At 41.3% G+C, this 20,760-nt stretch overlaps 1 protein-coding gene across 2 annotated transcripts in view; it reads right to left on the reverse strand.

The window, feature by feature from the left end:
• The window catches only part of LOC139752947 (dual specificity tyrosine-phosphorylation-regulated kinase 1A-like), a 116,487-nt gene that overhangs the window by 19,407 nt on the left and 76,320 nt on the right, over window positions 1-20,760 (reverse strand). For both annotated transcript variants that reach the window (XM_071669055.1, XM_071669054.1), the window contains exon 6: window positions 11,725-12,011. In XM_071669055.1, the coding sequence (XP_071525156.1) occupies window positions 11,725-12,011 (287 nt within the window). The remainder of the gene's footprint in view (window positions 1-11,724; window positions 12,012-20,760) is intronic.

Below are 20,760 nucleotides of genomic sequence, written 5' to 3' on the forward strand. Positions count from 1 at the left end.
GATACCTTTCCTCATCTGTTCTTGGTGCTACCTCATTAAAGCATGAAATGGCGATCAAGCATGAAAAAAATCATGACTACTTTTCACTCTTCAAGGCCACACATGAATTATCAGGACATTAATTTTGTGCCCAACTAGTTTGAACCCTGTAAATCACACTTTTCTGTTTTTTAATTTTCCATGTAATGCACAGCTTTAAATGGCCCCTTCCCTCTACCTTTGGCCTTTTCAGTGTTAATGAATAGTCTTATCAAAAATGATTCTATACTGTTCTTGTATTTACTCACCCTTATAGTTTTGGGGATGGGAGAGAAAGAATACTACCCTTATATTCCCTGCAAAATGCTGAAGATAACAAAGCAGAGGGTATAGAGGGCTGGAGATACTCTCTCCTTGTAGTTCAATTTCTAAGAGGGAACAGAAGAAAGACCCATGCAAGGAATGGTCATCCTCTTTGAAAGATTAGGGTGGGGTGTTTGAACGGGCATGAATGTATCCAGAATGAGAAGGGACAGATATTTGGTATGTTCGGAGAGAGGGACCTGGTTGTTTTAGGTATGTGTGAAATTATGATCAAGGGGAAGAGAAAGGAAATGTTTGGTTATGTCCTAGGGGTACAATACAAGCACTCCTTCCATGTAAGAACCACCCATATAGCTTTTTTTCTATTTATCATGCAACTTTACTTCATCAACCCACCACTCACTACCCTTCCTCACCTTCCCACCTCCAACCTTCTGCATGCCATATACTTTCCTTACACATGCCAGCAAATAATACAAATGATGGCAAATGAGAGTTGGGGTGAGAGAGTATCATTAAATTTTAGGGAGAATGAAAAGATGTTCTGGAAGGAGGTAAATAAAGTGCGTAAGAAATGGGAGCAAATGGGAACTTCAGGGAAGGGCGCTAATGGGGAGGTGATAACAAGTAGTGGTGATGTGAGAAGGAGATGGAGTGAGTATTTTGAAGGTTTGTTGAATGTGTTTGATGATAGAGTGGCAGATATAGGGTGTTCTGGTCGAGGTGGTGTGCAAAGTGAGAGGGTTAGGGAAAATGATTTGGTAAACAGAGAAGAGGTAGTAAAAGCTTTGCGGAAGATGAAAGCCGGCAAGGGAGCAGGTTTGGATGGTATTGCAGTGGAATTTATTAAAAAAGGGGGTGACTGTATTGTTGATTGGTTGGTAAGGTTATTTAATGTATGTATGACTCATGGTGAGATGCCTGAGGATTGGCGGAATGCGTGCATAGTGCCATAGTACAAAGGCAAAGGGGATAAGAGTGAGTGCTCAAATTACAGAGGTATAAGTTTGTTGAGTATTCCTGGTAAATTATATGGGAGGGTATTGATTAAGAGGGTGAAGGCATGTGCAGAGCATCAGATTGGGGAAGAGCAGTGTGGTTTCAGAAGTGGTAGAGGATGTGTGCATCAGGTGTTTGCTTTCAAGAATGTATGTGAGAAATACTTAGAAAAGCAAATGGATAGGGGAGAAAGAATACTTCCCACGTATTCCCTGCGTGTCGTAGAAGGCGACTAAAAGGGGAGGGAGCGGGTGGCCGGAAATCCTCCCCTCTCTTTTTTTTTTTAATTTTCCAAAAGACGGACAGAGAAGGGGGCCATGTGAGGATATTCCCTCAAAGGCCCAGTCCTTTGTTCTTAACGCTACCTCGCTGACGCGGGAAATGGCGAATAGTATGAAAGAAAAAAAGGAATTTATGGATCTGAAGAAGGCATATGATAGAGTTGATAGAGATGCTCTGTGGAAAGTATTAAGAATATATGGTGTGGGAGGAAAGTTGTTAGAAGCAGTGAAAAGTTTTTATCGAGGATGTAAGGCATGTGTACGTGTAGGAAGAGAGGAAAGTGATTGGTTCTCAGTGAATGTAGGTTTGCGGCAGGGGTGTGTGATGTCTCCATGGTTGTTTAATTTGTTTATGGATGGGGCTGTTAGGGAGGTGAATGCAAGAGTTTTGGAAAGAGGGGCAAGTATGAAGTCTGTTGTGGATGAGAGAGCTTGGGAAGTGAGTCAGTTGTTGTTCGCTGATGATACAGCGCTGGTGGCTGATTCATGTGAGAAACTGCAGAAGCTGGTGACTGAGTTTGGTAAAGTGTGTGAAAGAAGAAAGTTAAGAGTAAATGTGAATAAGAGCAAGGTTATTAGGTACAGTAGGGTTGAGGGGTCAAGTCAATTGGGAGGTAAGTTTGAATGGAGAAAAACTGGAGGAAGTAAAGTGTTTTAGATATCTGGGAGTGGATCTGTCAGCGGATGGAACCATGGAAGCGGAAGTGAATCATAGGGTGGGGGAGGGGGCGAAAATCCTGGGAGCCTTGAAGAATGTGTGGAAGTCGAGAACATTATCTCCGAAAGCAAAAATGGGTATGTTTGAAGGAATAGTGGTTCCAACAATGTTGTATGGTTGCGAGGCGTGGGCTATGGATAGAGTTGTGCGCAGGAGGGTGGATGTGCTGGAAATGAGATGTTTGAGGACAATGTGTGGTGTGAGGTGGTTTGATCGAGTAAGTAATGTAAGGGTAAGAGAGATGTGTGGAAATAAAAAGAGCGTGGTTGAGAGAGCAGAAGAGGGTGTTTTGAAATGGTTTGGGCACATGGAGAGAATGAGTAAGGAAAGATTGACCAAGAGGATATATGTGTCGGAGGTGGAGGGAACGAGGAGAAGTGGGAGACTAAATTGGAGGTGGAAAGATGGAGTGAAAAACATTTTGAGTGATCGGGGCCTGAACATGCAGGAGGGTGAAAGGCGGGCAAGGAATAGAGTGAATTGGATCGATGTGGTATACCGGGGTTGACGTGCTGTCAGTGGATTGAATCAGGGCATGTGAAGCGTCTGGGGTAAAACATGGAAAGTTGTGTGGGGCCTGGATGTGGAAAGGGAGCTGTGGTTTCGGGCATTACTGCATGACAGCTAGAGACTGAGTGTGAACGAATGGGGCCTTTGTTGTCTTTTCCTAGCGCTACCTCGCACACATGAGGGGGGAGGGGGATGGTATTCCATGTGTGGCAAGGGGGCGATGGGAATGAATAAAGGCAGACAGTGTGAATTGTGTGCATGGGTATATATGTATGTGTCTGTGTGTGTATATATATGTGTACACTGAGATGTATAGGTATGTATATTTGCGTGTGTGGACGTGTATGTATATACATGTGTATGGGGGTGGGTTGGGCCATTTCTTTCGTCTGTTTCCTTGCGCTACCTCGCAAACGCGGGAGACAGCGAGAAAAAAATAAATAAATATATATATTTTTTCTTTTTTCATACTATTCACCATTTCCCGCATTAGTGAGGTAGCGTTAAGAACAGAGGACTGGGCCTTAGAGGGAATATCCTCACCTGGCCCCCTTCTCTGTTCCTTCTTTTGGAAAAAAAAAAAAAAGAGAGGGGAGGATTTATATATATAGGGGATAGGGGATTAAGAATACATCCCACGTATTCCCTGCGTGTCGTAGAAGGCGACTAAAAGGGGAGGGAGCAGGGGGCTGGAAATCCTCCCCTCTCTCTTTTTTTTTTTTTTTAATTTTCCAAAAGAAGGAACAGAGGGGGCCAGGTGAGGATATTCCAAAAAAGGCCCAGTCCTCTGTTCTTACCGCTACCTCGCTATCGCGGGAAATGGCGAATAGCATGAAAAAATATATATATATATATATATATATATATATATATATATATATATATATATATATATATATATATATATATATATACCCAGTCCTCTGTTGATAACGCTACCTCGCTAATGCGGGAAATGGCGAATAGTACGAAAGAAAGAAAGAATATATATATATATATATATTATATTTATTATTTCTCATACACATGTATATACATACGTCCACACACGCAAATATACATACCTACACAGCTTTCCATGGTTTACCCCAGACGCTTCACATGCCCTGATTCAATCCACTGACAGCATGGCAACCCCGGTATACCACATCGATCCAATTCACTCTATTCCTTGCCCGTCTTTCACCCTCCTGCATGTTCAGGCCCCGATCACACAAAATCTTTTTCACTCCATCTTTCCACCTCCAATTTGGTCTCCCACTTCTCCTCGTTCCCTCCACCTCCGACACGTATATCCTCTTGGTCAATCTTTCCTCACTCATTCTCTCCATGTGCCCAAACCATTTCAAAACACCCTCTTCTGCTCTCTCAACCACACTCTTTTTATTTCCACACATCTCTCTTACCCTTACATTACTTACTCGATCAAACCACCTCACACCACACATTGTCCTCAAACATCTCATTTCCAGCACATCCACCCTCCTGCGCACAACTCTACCCATAGCCCACGCCTTGCAACCATACAACATTGCTGGAACCACTATTCCTTCAAGCGTACCCATTTTTGCTTTCCGAGATAATGTTCTCGACTTTCACACGTACTTCAAGGCTCCCAGGATTTTCGCCCCCTCCCCCACCCTATGATTCACTTCCGCTTCCATGGTTCCATCCGCTGACAGATCCACTCCCAGATATCTAAAACACTTTACTTCCTCCAGTTTTTCTCCATTCAAACTTACCTCCCAATTGACTTGACCCTCAACCCTACTGTACCTAATAACCTTGCTCTTATTCACATTTACTCTGAACTTTCTTCTTTCACACACTTTACCAAACTCAGTCACCAGCTTCTGCAGTTTCTCACATGAATCAGCCACCAGCGCTGTCTCCCATGTTAGCGAGGGAGTGCAAGGAAACAGACAAAAGAATGGCCAAACCCATCCACATACACATGTATATAAATACACACCCAAATATACATACCTATACATTTCAACATATACATATATATACATTTATATATTTTATTTATTATACTTTGTCGCTGTCTCCCACATTAGCGAGGTAGTGCAATGAAACAGACAAAAGAATGGCCAGACCCACCCACATACACATGTATATACATACACATACACACACGCACATCTCAACGTATACATATGTATACACACACACAGACATATACATATATACACATGTACATAATTCATATTGTCTGCCCTTTATTCATTTCCCGTCACCATCCCGCCACACATGAAATGACAACCCCCCCTCCCCCCGCATGTGGGCGAGGTAGTGCTAGGAAAAGACAACACAAGCCACATTCGTTCACACTCAGTCTATAGCTGTCATGTATAATGCACCGAAACCACAGCTCCCTTTCCACATCCAGGCCCCACAAAGCTTTCCATGGTTTACCCCAGATGCTTCACATGCCCTGGTTCAATCCATTGACAGCACAATGACCCCTGTATACCACATCGTTCCAATTCACTCTATTCCTTGCACGCCTTTCACCCTCCTACATGTTCAGGCCCCGATCACTCAAAATCTTTTTCACCCCATCTTTCCTACTCCAATTTGGTCTCCCACTTCTCCTCATTCCCTCCATCTCTGACATATATATCCTCTTTGTCAATCTTTCCTCACTCATTCTCTCCATGTGACCAAACCATTTCAAAACACCCTCCTCGGCTTTCTCAACCACACTATTTTTATTACCACACATCTCTCTTACCCTTTCATTACTTACTCGATGAAACCACCTCACACCACATATTGTCCTCAAACATCTCATTTCCAACACATCCACCCTTCTCTGCACAACCCTATCTATAGCCCACCCCTCGCAACCATGTGACATTGTTGGAACAACTATTCCTTCACACATACCCATTTTTGCTTTCCAAAATAATGTTCTCGCCTTCCACACATTTTTCAACAGTCCCAGAACTTTCACCCCTCCCCCACCCTGTGACCCACTTCCGCTTCCATCCATTGCGAAATACACTCCCAGATGTCTAAAACACTTCACTTCCTCCAGTTTTTCTCCATTTAAACTTACCTCCCCACTGACTTGTCCCTCAACCCTACTGTACCTAATAACCTTGCTCTTATTCACATTTAGAAATAGAAAAACTAATGGATTTGTAAGTGGCATTTATGGACCTGGAGAAGGCATATGACGGAATTGATAAAAATGTTCTGTGGATGGTATCAAGAGTAAATGGTGTGGGAGGTAAGTTGCTAGAAGCAGTGAAAAGTTTTTAATAAAGATGTAAGGCATGTGTACAAGTAGGAAAAGAGGAAAGTGGTTGGTTCCCAGTGAATGTCACTTTGCGGCAGGGGTGTGTGATGTATCCATGGTTGTTGAATTTGTTTATGGATGGGGCTGTTAGGGAGGTGAATGCAAAAGTTTTGGAAAGAGAGGCAAATGTGCAGTCTGTTGTGGATGACAGGGCTTGGGAAGTGAGTCAGTTGTTGTTCACTGATGATACAGTGCTGGTGGCTGATTTAGGTGAGAAACTGCAGAAGTTCGTGGCTGTATGGTAAAGTGTGTGCAAGAAGAAAGCTGAGAGTAAATGAGAATAAGAGCAAGGTTATTAGGTTCAGAAGGGTTGAGGGACAAGTTAACTGGGAGGTAAGTTTGAATGGAGAAAAACTAGAAGAAGTGAAAGTGTTTTAGACATCTAGGAGTGAATTTAGCAGTAGGCAGAATCTCAGAGAGCAAAAAGGGTATGTTTGAAGGAATAGTGGTTCCAACAATGTTACATGGTTGTGAGGAATGGGGTATAGATATGGTTGTACGGAAGAGGGTGTGTGTTGGAAATGAGATGTTTGAGAACAATATGTGGTGTGAGGTGGTTTGATCAAGTAAGTAATGAAAGGGTAAGAGATGTGTGGTAAAAGAGTGTGGTTGAGAGAGCAGAGGAGGGTGTATTGAAATGGTTTGGTTACATGGAGAGAATGAGTGAGGAAAGATTGACAAAGAGGATATATGTGTCAGAGGAGGAAGGAACAAGAAGTGGGAGACCAAAATGGAGGTGGAAGGAGAGTGAAAAAGATTTTGAGCAATAGGGGCCTGAACATACAGGTGGGTGAAAGGTATGCAAGGAACAGAGTGAATTGGAACAATGTTGTATACCAGGGTCGACGTGCTGTCAATGGATTGAACCAGATCATGTGAAGCATCTGGGGTAAACCATGGAAAGTTTTGTGGGGCCTGGATGTGAAAAGGGAACTTTGGGTGAACGAATGTGGCCTTTGTTGTCTTTTCCTTGCGCTACCTCGTGCATGCGCATGGGGGGAGGGGGGTGCCATTTCATGTGTGGCGGGGTGGCGACAAGAATGAATGAAGGCAGCAAGTATGAATATGAGCATGTGTATATATGTATGTCTGTGTATGTATAGGCATGTATACGTTGAAATGTATAGGTATGTATGTGTGTGTGTGGGCGTGTATGTATATACTTATGTATGTGGGTGGGTTGAGCCATTCTTTCGTCTGTTTCCTTGCGCTACCTTGCTAACATGGGAGACAGTGACCTTTCTTATTTTCTCTGCCCATGCTATGTTCACAATGATAAAAAAATTACAATAGATGCATCCCTGGGGAGAGGGGAGAAAGAATACTTCCTACGTATTCCCTGCGTGTCGTAAAAGGCGACTAAAAGGGGAGAGAGCGGGGGCTTGAAATCCTCCCTTATCGTTTTTCTAATTTTCCGAAAGAAGGAACAGAGAAGGGGGCCAGGTGAGGATATTCCCTCAAAGGCCCATTCCTCTGTTCTTAACACTACCTCGCTAATGCGGGAAGTGGCGAATAGTATGAAAGAATAGAAAGAAAGTATCTAAAACACACTATGTCCAATCAATTCTTTTAAATAATTTTGTTACTAGCAGATTTTTAGAACACAAGCTGTTCACCCTATGCCCATCAGTCATACCCTTTAACTACCACATTACCACTCACTCTGGTATTCAAGTCACCCATCATTAATGCTCAAACACTACTATCAAAATTGCTGACACATTCAGTTCTTCCCAATACACTTGTCTCTCTTCCTCAATGATCTTGTTTCCGGGAGAATAAACATAAACAATCACCCACTGCTCATAATCCACATTTGAATCTACCTACACAAGTGTGGTGCTTCCTTCCTCACACTCTTTCACAAATTCCCACAACTCTTCCTTCTGCAGAAGTGGTACCCTTTCCTTAGCACGAGGAAAAGAAAAAAAGTAACACATATGTTCACACTCAGTCTCTAGCTGTCATGAGTAATGCATCGAAACCACAGCTTTCCACATCCAGGCCCCACAAAACTTTCCATGGTTTACCCCAGACGCTTCACATGCCCTGGTTCAATCCATTGACAGCACGTTAACCCCGGTATACCACATACTTCCAATTCACTCTATTCCTTGTACCCCTTTCAACCTCCTATATGTTTAGGCCCCGATCATGTTATTTACCTCCTTCCAAAACATCTTTTTATCCTCCCTAAAATTTAATGATACTCTCTCACCCTAACTCTCACTTGCCCTCTTTTTCACCTCTAGCACCTTTTTCTTGGCCTCCTGCCACTTTCTTTTATACACCTCCCAGTAATTTGAACTACTTCCCTACAAGTATTCCTCTTTTCTCTCTTTCACTAACAACCTTTCTTCTTCATCCTACAATTCATAACCCTTTCTAATCTGCCCACCTCCCACCTTTCTCATGCCAAATGCATCTTTCATGCACACCATCAATGCTTCCCTAAATACATCCCATTCCTCACCCCCTCCCCTCACGTCATTTGCTCTCACCTTTTGCCATTCTACACTCAATCTCCCTTGGCACTTCCTCACACACGTCTCCTTTCCAAGCTCACTTACTCTCACCACTCTCTTCTCCCAAACATTCTCTAATCTTTTGTGGAAACCTCTACAAATCTTCAGCTTCGCCTCCACAAGATAGTGATCAAACATCCCTCCAGCTGCCCCTCTCAGCACATTAACATCAAAAAGTCTATCTTTTACACACCTACCAATTAACTCATAATCTACTAATGTCAAAGGTAGATAAAGTGCGTAAGACAAGAGAACAAATGGGAACATCGGTGAAGGGGGGTAATGGGCAGTAATAACAAGTAGAGGTGAAGTGAGTATTTTGAAGGTTTGTTGAATATGTTTGATGATAAGAGTGGCATATATAGGGTGTTTTGGTTGAGGTGGTGTGCGAATTGAGAGGGGTCAGGGAGAATGATTTGGTAAACAGAGAAGAAATAGTGAAAACTTTGTGGAAAATGAAAGCCGGCAAGGTGGCGGGTTTGGATGGTATTGCTGTGGAATTTATTAAAAAAAGGAGGTGACTGTGTTGATGATTGGTTGGTAAGGATATTCAATGGTTCATGGTGGAGTGCCTGAGGATTGACAGAATGCATGCATAGAGCCACTGTACATAGGCAAAGAGGATAAAGGAGGGTGTTCAAATTACAGAGGTATAAGTTTGTTGAGTGTTCCTGGGAAATTATATGGGAGGGTATTGATTGAGAAGGTAAAGGCATGTACAGAGCATCAGATTGGGGAAGAGCAGTGTGGTTTCAGAAGTGGTAGAGGATGTGTGGATTAGGTTTTTTTTTTGAAGAATGTATGTGAGAAATACTCACAAAAACAGATGAATTTGTATGTAGCATTTATGGATCTGGAGAAGACATATGATAGGGTTGACAGAGATGCTTTGTGGAAGGTATTAAGAGTTATGGTGTGGGAGGTAACTTGCTAGAAGCAGTGAAAAGTTTTTACCAAGGATGTAAGGCATGTGTATGATGAGGAAGAGAGGAAAGTTATTGGTTCCCAGTGAATATCAGTTTGTGGCAGGGGTGTGTGATATATCCATGGCTGATTAATTTGTTTATAGATGGGGTGGTTAGGGAGGTAAATGCAAGAGTTTTGGAGAGAGAGGCAAGTATGCAGTCTGTTGTGGATGAGAGGGCTTGAGAAGTGAGTCAGTTGTTGCTTGCTGATGATAAAGCACTGGTGGCTGATTCAGGTGAGAAACTGCAGAAGCTGGTGACTGAGTTTGGTAAAGTGTGTGACAGAAGAAAGCTGAAAGTAATTGCAAATAAGAGCAAGGTTATTAGGTTCAGTAGGGTTGAGGGACAAGTCAATTGGGAGGTAAGTTTGAATGGAGAAAAATGGAGGAAGTGGTGTTTTAGATATTTGGGAGTGGATTTAGCAGCAGATGGAACCATGGTAGCAGAAGTGAGACACCGGGTGGTGGGAGGAGGTGAAGGTTCTGGGAGCATTGAAGAATGTGTGGAAGGTGAGATCGTTACCTCGGAGAGCAAAAATGGGTATGTTTGAAGGAACAGTGGTTCCAACAATGTTATATGGTTGCGAGGCATGGGCTATAGATAGGGTTGTGTGGAGGAGGGTGGATGTGTTGGAAATTAAATGTCTAAGGACAATATGTGAGGTGGTTTGACTGACTAAGTAATGAAAGGGTAAGAAAGGCGTGTGGTAGTAAAAAGAGTGTGGTTGAGAGCAGAAAAGGGTGTATTGAAATGGTTTGGTTACATGGAGAGAATGAGTGAGGAAAGATTGACAAAGAGGATATATGTGTTAGAGGTAGAGGGAATGTGAAGTGGGAGACCAAATTGGAGGTGGAAGGATGGAGTGAAAAAGATTTTGAGCAATCGGGGCCTGAACATACAGGAGGGTGAAAGGCGTGCAAGAAATAGAGTGAATTGGAACGGTGTGGTATACCGGGGTTGACATGCTGTCAATGGATTGAACCAGATCATGTGAAGCATCTGGGGTAAACCATGGAAAGTTTTGTGGGGCCTGGATGTGGAAAGGGAACTGTGGGTGAATGAATGTGGCCTTTGTTGTCTTTTCCTTGCGCTACCTCGTGTGCGCACAGGGGGGAGGGGGGTGCCATTTCATGTGTGGCGGGATGGCGACATGAATGGATGAAGGCAGCAAGTATGAATATCTACATGTGTATATATGTATAAGTCTGTGTATGTACATGTATATATTCATTGAAATGTATAGGTATGTATATGTGCATGTGTAAGCGTTTATGTACATCCATGTGTATGTGGGTGGGTTGGACCATTCTTTCATCTGTTTCCTTGCACTACCTCACTAACATGGGAGACAGCAACAAAGTATAATAAAAAGAAATTCATTTTCATCATTATACTTTGTCACTGTCTCCCGCGTTAGCAAGGTAGTGCAAGGAAACAGACAAAAGAATGGTCCACCACACCCATATACACATGCATATACATGAACACCCACACACCCATGTATACATACCTATACCTTTCAACATATACATACAAGTACATATATACACACGTACATATTCATACTTGCTGACTTCATCCATTCCCGTCACCACCCCACCACACATGAAAATGGCACCCCACTCCCCCCACGTGCGTGCGAGGTAGCACTAGGAAAAGACAACAAAGGCCACATTTGTTCACACTCAGTCTCTAGCTGTCATATATATAAATATTACATCAAGCAATTCATATACAAGAAAAGCATTCTGAAACAGTTTATCCATCTAATTCTCTGAAAAATATTCGAATCCTTAATAAATAATATTTTCAAACCTAACAACCTGTTACATCTTTACTGCTTACAGAGTACATAAAGTATAATATACTGCACTAATTATACACATAAAAGAAAAAATAGCACATCAACTTGCATCTAAAACACTCCTTAGAACAACAGTCATGACAAGAAAGCTAAATATTCTTCTACACAAAATTATTCCAATTTTCTTGGGAAAATTCAAGAAAGAGTCCTTTACTTTCAGATACACTTTTCCTGCACCTCATGCAATCTCAGTTCTTTTCTTGTCTTGATGCTCTACATACAATATTCCATAACATCTAATCAACTTACCCTTTGTCCCATTTGACAAGAACTCCCAAAATCCACGATTTTAATCGCACTCCGCTTTGGATTGCAGAGTAGAATATTTTCTGGTTTTAGATCACAGTGGATAATCTGAAGCTCTGGAGTAGACAGGAAGAGGAGAGCAGTACAAAGCTGTTGCGCAAATTTCCGTGTCAGATTCAAAGATACACCACGGAAGTTAGTGTTGCGCAGGAGGTCGTACAGGTTGTATGATAACAGCTCGAAGACCAGGCACAGGTGATTGCGCCACATAAAATGTCGCTTCAACCGCACTGTCATAAGAAAAAACCAATAGAGTAGAAACAATGGTATTATCATAATGGTTATTCAATTATGTCAGTCAAATCTAATCTTTCATTAAGTTTTTCAAGTACCATACAAAAGAAAAATGCAAACATTAAAGATAAGTACAGAAGCAATTAAAAAGCTTGATGAAAATCAGTGTCTAAAAAGCAAAAAACAATCAAACTATCAAAAAAGAATCTGAGAAACTTTAAGTAAAAATATATATCAAGATAGAAGCTCATAACCAACCCAAGGTAAAACATACGTGAAGACAGATGCTCATAACAAATGCTTAACAACAAAATATATTTAAAACTGTGTGTGTGTGTGTGTGTGTGTGATTACTATTTGTGTCTTACAAGAAGAGAGTTTTACAATCCTACTGCCCCATCTTAACCACGTACTTCATACGTCATGTTTTTACTCCTATGTATGTATATACGACCATGCACACACCCTAGCTAAGGTCAGGTACCAATTTTATCGACCAGGCCCAGGAGGAAGTTGAACAGCTGGGTGGACTCTGGACCAGTTGCCATAACCAGGATTAGAACCTATGGGGGTCTGGTCCCTGGCAGCCTGTGTATGCATGATGCTGAGTAATGCTAACCACTTCACCACGGAGGTCCATTGAGTGTGTGTGTGTGTGTGTGTGTGTGTGTGTGTGTGTGTGTGTGTGTGTGTGTGTGTGTGTGTGTGTGTGCGTGTGTGTGTTTTTTATTATGCATATATTTATATGCTGTTGTGTAATATCTATTTTGCATATGTGCACACCTGTACACACAAGCACACTTAAAAAGTTCAGCAAGCAAACAATACAAATAAAAAAATACATATACAGGTACACACATACAGACACATGCACCCATAAAAGCAGTAATCAAACATTAACCCATGCATACACATATTAAAACACACACACACACACACACACACACACACACGCACACACACACACACACACACACTAACACAAAAAAATGTGAAACAGAATTTAGTGATGAAGGGCAGATAATCTCGGGTATTAATGAAAAACATAAAAAGATAAGGTACAATCAACAAAAGTCTAAATAACTAAAAACACCAATGTTTACGAGCGAAAACATCTTCCTCTGCAGCATCACTCACCATCATTTTTAATAGGGGGAGAAACCACCAATTGCATCTTAATTACACCCTTAAAGACAATTCATAGGTCATCTTCACCATTACCTCAACTTTCATACATCCTCAACACCACTGGCCTTTAACCTAATCTTTAAAGGTAAGGTGAAAGGCCATTTTCACTACCCCCTTTTTATTGCTACATCATCATCTTCAATGCACTCTACACTCCAATGGCCTTTGACCTGACCATTATGGGTCATCTTCAAAACAGCCTCATCTTCAATAAACCCTAAACCCTACAGCATTTTGTGAAGATGTCTGACATGACTTTTTAAGTCTGGTCAAACACAATTTCATTATACCAGGGTTAGGGTGCTGATTATTGGGAGGAAAAGAAAGAAAAAGAAAAAAAAAGAAATTCCAAAAGCAAAATTTTCCCTAAAAGGGAAAGAGACTATAAAATAATAGATGTACAGAACATTTACTAATGATGAAATACATGCAAATAAATACAATAATATAAATAATCCCTGGGGATAGGGAAGAAAGAATACTTCCCACGTATTCCCTGCGTGTCATAGAAGGCTACTAAAAGGGAAGGGAGCGGGGGCTGGAAATCCTCCCTTTCTCGTTTTTAAATTTCCAAAAGAAAGAACAGAGTAGGGGGCCAAGTGAGGATATTCCCTCAAAGGCTCAGTCCTCTGTTCTTAATGCTACCTCACTAATGCGGGAAATGGCGAATAGTATGAAAAAAAAATACAATGCTGAATATTTTATAAGAAATGTCACACTAAGAAATGTATCACAACTACAAAATATTCTCTTCCCATGAATACATAATGGTAATTTCAAACACACACACACACACACACATATGGTTAATGCAGACAACATACATAAATCTAAGAGGCTGTAGGATAGTAGAGAGCATTCAAGAGCTGGAGCCCTATGAGTGTAAAACTCTTCTTGTAGAACAGAATTAGACAGACAACAAAAATGAAGCAAACAAACAGTAATCTAAGAAGTAGTATGACAGTATAAAATGTTCAAGATGGAGCCTCATGAGTGTAAAACTCCCCCTCCATTCAGTAAAATTAGGCAATTAAACACACATACACACACACACACACCACCCATGTGCACAGCCTGGGGTTGGGCCTGTATGGGTTCAAACCCTAGGCATGGAATTTGCCCCAAAGCTTATCTCTGCAGTTAATCCTTTCTTTGGGACTGGTTAATAAATGGGTACCTGGCTCAGGCTGAGATGTGCATGTGTGTGTGTGTGTGTGTGTGTGTGTGTGTGTGTGTGTGTGTGTGTGTGTGTGTGTGTGTGTGTGTGTGTGTACATGAAAAGGAAGACTGGAACATATATGAGGTTGTTATGAGATGGGCCACAAGAGAGTAAAACTCTCTCTTTGTACCACACAAACAGTGATCACACACACACACACACACACACACACACACACACACACACACACACACACACACGTCAGCAAAATCTATGGCCAAGTAGTTGAAAACTTCAGAAAAGAGCAGAGCATACAGGATCAGTTCTTATTAGCAAAAAGGGAGCTTTGGAGAAAGCCACAGGCACAGAAACTGATAAACCAAAACTGATAGACTTAGCCGCTTGATAGGTGGCACCTAAATTAGAAAGACTAGAAAATCAGGAACTTGACAGATGTAAATCTTTGATTATTTTTGGACTAAAGGAAGAAAGCACAACACATAAAGCAAATTGGTAAAAAGAAATGCTCATTAAACTAGACTTAACAGTATTAACAGACACACTTTTGGTAATGATGGAAAGAATTGGTTATACTCAAGACATAAAGGGATGATCAATAATGTTTATGTCTGATTTAAAACTAAATCAGAAGGTACTAAGACAGGATAATAAACTCATAAAGAAGGTGGAATTCAGTATGGCATTAATAAAGCATAACAGACCAAGGTAAGACAAGGAAAAGCAAATACAGTTAGAAAGCAAGAAACAGGAAATGCCAACTGAGGCAAGAGGACAGGTCACCCCTGCCATTGTTACAGAAAGGTCAGGAGTGTTTGACAATGGTAATGGCACACTGAAAATATTGGAAACAAATGCTGATGTACTTGAATTTGTATACAAGATAAAATTTTGGAATTTAAGGATCATTTGAAGGAAAGGCACTTAGTACTGCTGGAGTTGTGGAAACCAAGCTCACAAAAGATATAAGATTTCATCTTTTCTGTCCAGAAGGGTACATGATAGTGAGAATGGAAGGAGAACATAAAGGAGGAGGAGGTTTGGCTCTCCTAATAAGCGCTAGCATTAAGTTTCTGGAAACAGTAGTAGATATCCCATCTAAACAATACATAACGGAGAAGTAGCTGTAGAAAAGAACTGCATAGTTGTTTTGATGATAAATACTCCTCTGAAGAATTATAATGATCTATATCAAATATACAAAGACAACGAGGGAACAATCAGGTTGGTACATGTAGCAATAAATCTTGTACTTTTTTGAGAAGGTAAAGCATTCATAATTGGGGATTTCATATATAAGGAGATAGACTGACAGAATTTGGACTCTTAAGGTGACCAGGAATCATAAACAAAAGTTCTTAGGGTGTTTATACGAAAATTTCCTCAATCAGTACGTCAGTAAACATACTAGGACGACTGGCAATGATTCATCCCTATTATGTACTACATCCTCAGTCAGTGGGACTGATTCACCCTCACCACATCATATCTTCCCATAGACCAGCATGGATAATGAGAATGTCATATATGATACACCAATTGGAAAAACTGATCATGTAACATTAAGTTTAATTCTGTGGTAAATGAAAAAGTGTAGAGTACAGATGAGAGTGGAATTGGGGATATATACATGAAAAAGACTACACAATTTAAAACAGTTTTTATGGTAACAGAGACTGGATTATGGAGTTAAGTAGCAAAGCACCAGGATATTGTGGTGAAAGGTTCTGTGAAATTTACAATGAAGTAGTGAGTACATGCGTACTTCTAGCTTCAAATACAAAAGTTTAGAAAGGGGGAAGAATGGTTTAATCAAAGATGTCAAAATGCAAGGGAGCTTAGAAATATGTAATGGAGGCATACATAACACTCAAGCTAACTAGCTTATGCAAGGTATAAGAGAGCAAAGAATAAGTGCAGCTGGATATGAAAAGAGGAACAGTGAAATTCTGAAAATAATGTTGCAGATAAGGCAGGTGAAAACCCAAATCTTTTCCATAAATTCGTCAGTAGAAGATTATCAGTTACAGCACAGCTACTTAGATTAAAGAATTGTTAAGGAAAAAATTGTAGAGGATAATGTAAAGATATGTGAGGAACTGATTAACATGTACAAAAGTGTTTCCACAACTGAAATGGGATGGGGAGGAGGGATTAGAAAATGCTGAGATATCTAGAAAGACATCAATAAAATACAGAAAGGTATTTATCCATAAAAAGTTCATGTTCCTCATGAAATTTCATCTCAAGTGCTGAAGATGTGTATACACATCAGGTTCATGGTCCTAATGAAATTTCATCTAAAGTGCTGGAGAAGTATATACATATCAGGTTAAAACATGGTGTAAATAGTTATAGGGTCATGCAAATAGGTTTGAATCCTGGTCCACATTCAACCCAGTTGATAGTCCACCCCTTGGGGTTGGTTGATAAAATGGGTGCCTGGTTCAGGCTTGGGTTTACATATCCATATTTCCATATATATTTCCATATCCAGGCCCCACAAAACTTTCCATGGTTTACCCCAGACGCTTCACATGCCCTGGTTCAATCCACTGACAGCACGTCGACCCCGGTATACCACATCGTACCAATTCACTCTACTCCTTGCACACCTTTCACCCTCCTGTTTGTTAAGGCCCTGATCACTCAAAATCTTTTTCATTCCATCCTTCCACCTCCAATTTCCACCTCATTCCCTCCAACTCTGATGCATATATCCTCTTTGTCAATCTTTCCTCACTCATTCTCTCCCTGCAGGCATATCATTTCAATACACCCTCTCTGCTCTCTCAACCACACTCTTTTCATTATCACACATCTCTCTTACCCTTTCATTACTTAATCAAACCACCTCACACCACATATTGTCCTCAAACATTTCATTTCCAACACATCCACCCCTCTTCCAGGCAACCCTATCTACAGCCCACACCTCAAAACCATATAACATTGTTGGAACCACTATTCCTTCAAACATACCAACTTTTGCTTTCTAAGATAACGTTCTTGCCTTCCACACATTCTTCAACACTCCCAGAACCTTCACCCTTACCCTGTGACTCACTTCTTCCATGGTTCCATCCTGTGCCAAATCCATCTAAAACACTTCACTTCCTCCAACTTCTGCTTCCATGGTTCCATCCTCTGCCAAATCCACTCCCAGATATCTAAAACATTTCACTTCCTCCAGTCTTTCTCCATTCAAACTTACCTCCCAACTGACTTGTCCCTCAACCCTACTGAGCCTAATAACCTTGCTCTTATTCACATTTACTCTCAGCTTTCTTCATTCAAACACTTTACCAAACTCAGTCACCAACTTCTGCAGTTTCTCATCTGAATCAGCCACCAGTGCTGTATCATTAGCAAACAACAACTGACTCACTTCCCAAGCCCTCTCATCCACAACACACTACATACTTGTCCCTCTCTCCAAAACTCTCGAATTCCCCTCCCTACCCACCCCATCCATAAACCAATGAAACAACCATGGAGACATCACGAACCCCTGCTGCAAACTGACATTCACTGGGAACCAATCACTTTCCTCTCTTCCTACTCATACACATGCCTTGCATCCTCGATAAAAGAATCAAATGCCTTGTTTAATCACATTAAAAACTATGGTCATTGTTTTGACTGAAGTAATGCCATCTCAGTTATTAACTCTAACTCCAGTACCACGAGAAACATCAGTGAATCTTCAATTATCAAATACACAGAGATATAACCTTAATATTAGTGAAGGTCTATACAAATTGGATAACTTTATTGTTGATAAGATTTGTAAACAATTCACCTTCTTGTCCACATAATAAGTTTATGATATGCTCGTTGTCTGTCTTGAACAATCACATGTTTACCAAATGGCGTCCTAGCTACGTCTCTTCATCGTACATCAAGTGACCGTTATTTCTCTCTTGTGTCTCACTTGATCATGTGATTATTACACGAAAGTGCATTTGGGAACTTATTGTGTTTCATTTTCACTGTGGACTCATAAGAATATACTTGATAACATGCAAAATTGTGATCCTTTCCAATATACATACATATACATATCAACATATACATACACACAGGAGACATATACATAAATATGCATGTACAAATACTTGCTTGCCTTCACCCATTCCTGGGGCTACCCCTCCCCACAGGAAACAGCACCACTACCCCCTGCTTCAGCAAGGTAGCACCAAGAAACGAGACAAAAAAGGCCACATTCATTCACACTCAGTCTCTGTCAGGTGTTATGCACCGAAACTACAGCCCCCATCCACATCCAGGCCCCACAGACCTTTCCATGGTTTACCCAAGATGCTTCACATATACAAACACATACACTGCGGAAGATAAAAGTCAGCAAGGCGCCAGGTTTGGATGGTATTGCAGCGGAATTTATTAAAAAAGGGGGTGACTGTGTTGCTGACTGGTTGGTGAGGGTATTCAATGTATGTGTGGCTCATGGTGAAGTGCTTGAGGATTGGTGAAATGCATGATATAGTGCCATTGTACAAAGGCAAAGGGGATAAAGGTGATTGTTCAAATTAGAGGGGTATAAGTTTGTTGAGTATTCCTGGGAAATTATATGGGAGGGTATTGATGGAGAGGGTGAAGGCATGTAAAGAGCATCACACTGAGGAAGAGCAGTGTGGTTTCAGAAAAGGTTGAGGATGTGTGGATTAGGTGTTTGCTTTGAAGAATGTATGAGAGAAATACTTATAGAAAAACAAATGGATTTGTATGTAGCATCCATGGACCTGGAGAAGGTATATGATAGAGTTGACAGAGATGCTCTGTGGAAGGTATTAAGAGTACATGGTGCAGGAGGAAAGCTGCTAGAAGCAGTGAAAAGTTTTTATCGAGGATGTAAGCCATGTGTACAAGTAGGATGAGAGGAAAGTGAATGGGTTTCAGTGAATGTCGGTTTGCGGCAGGGATGTAAGATTTCTCCATAGTTGTTTAATTTGTTTATGGATGGAGTTGTTAGGGAGGTGAATGCAAGAGTTTTGGAGAGAGGAGCAAGTATGCAGTCTGTTGTGGATGAGAGGGCTTAGGAAGTGAGTCAGTTGTTGTTCACTGATGGTACAGCGCTGGTGGCTTACTCAGGTGAGAAACTGCAGAAACTGGTGACTGAGTTTGGGAAAGTCTGTGGAAGGAGAAAGCTGAGAGTAAATGTGAATAAGAGCAAGGTTATTAGGTACAGTAGGGTTGAGGGACAAGTCAATTGAGAGGTAAGTTTGAATGGAGAAAAACTTGAGGAAGTGAAGTATTTTAGATATCTGGGAGTTGATCTGGCAACGGATGGAACCATGGAAGCAGAAGTGAGTCACTGGGTTAGGGAGGGGTCGAAGGTTCTGGGAGCATTGAAGAATGTGTGGAAGGCAAGAATATTATCTTGGAAACCAAAAATGGGTATGTTTGAAGGAATAGTGGTTCCAACAATGTTATATGGTTGCAAGGGGTGGGCTATAGATAGGTTTGTGTGGAAGAGGGTGGATGTGTTGGAAATGAGATGTTTGAGGACAATATGTGGTGTGAGGTGGTTTGATCAAGTAATGAAAGGGTAAGAGAAATGTGTGGTAATAAAAAGAGTGTGGTTGAGAGAGCAGAAGAGGGTGTTTTGAAATGGTATGGTCACATGGAGGGAATGAGTGAGGAAAGATTAACAAATAGAATATATGTGTCAGAGGTGGAAGGAACGAGAAGTGGGAGACCAAATTTCAGGAGGAAAGATGGAGTGAAAAAGATTTTGAGCGATCGGGGCCTGAACATGCAGGAGGGTGAAAGACATGCAAGAAATAGAGTGAATTGGAATGATGTGGTACACCAGGGTCAATGTGCTGTCAATGGATTGAACCAGGGCATGTGAAGCGTCTGGGGTAAACCATGGAAAGTTTTGTGGCCTGGATGTGGAAAGGGAGCTGTGGTTTCGGTGCATTATACATGAGAGCTAGAGACTGAGTGTGAACGAAAGTGGCCTTTGTTGTCTTTTCCTAGCACTCCCTCATACACGTGTGGGGGAGGGGGGTGTCATTTCTTGTGTGGTGGGGTGGCAACGGGAATGAATAAAGGCAGCAAGTATGAATTATGTACATGTGTATGTGTATATGTCTGTATATGTGTATATATATATTTTTTTCTTTTCTTTTAAACTATTCGCCATTTCCCGCGTTAGCGAGGTAGCGCTAAGAACAGAGGACTGGGCCTTTTTTGGAATATCCTCAACTGGCCCCCTCTGTTCCTTCTTTTGGAAAATTTAAAAAAAAAAAAAAACGAGAGGGGAGGATTTCCAGCCCCCCGCTCCCTCCCCTTTTAGTCGCCTTCTACGACACGCAGGGAATACGTGGGAAGTATTCTTAATCCCCTATCCCCAG

Source organism: Panulirus ornatus, chromosome 13, assembly GCF_036320965.1.
Source record: "Panulirus ornatus isolate Po-2019 chromosome 13, ASM3632096v1, whole genome shotgun sequence".
NCBI classification, from domain to species: Eukaryota; Metazoa; Arthropoda; class Malacostraca; order Decapoda; family Palinuridae; genus Panulirus; species Panulirus ornatus.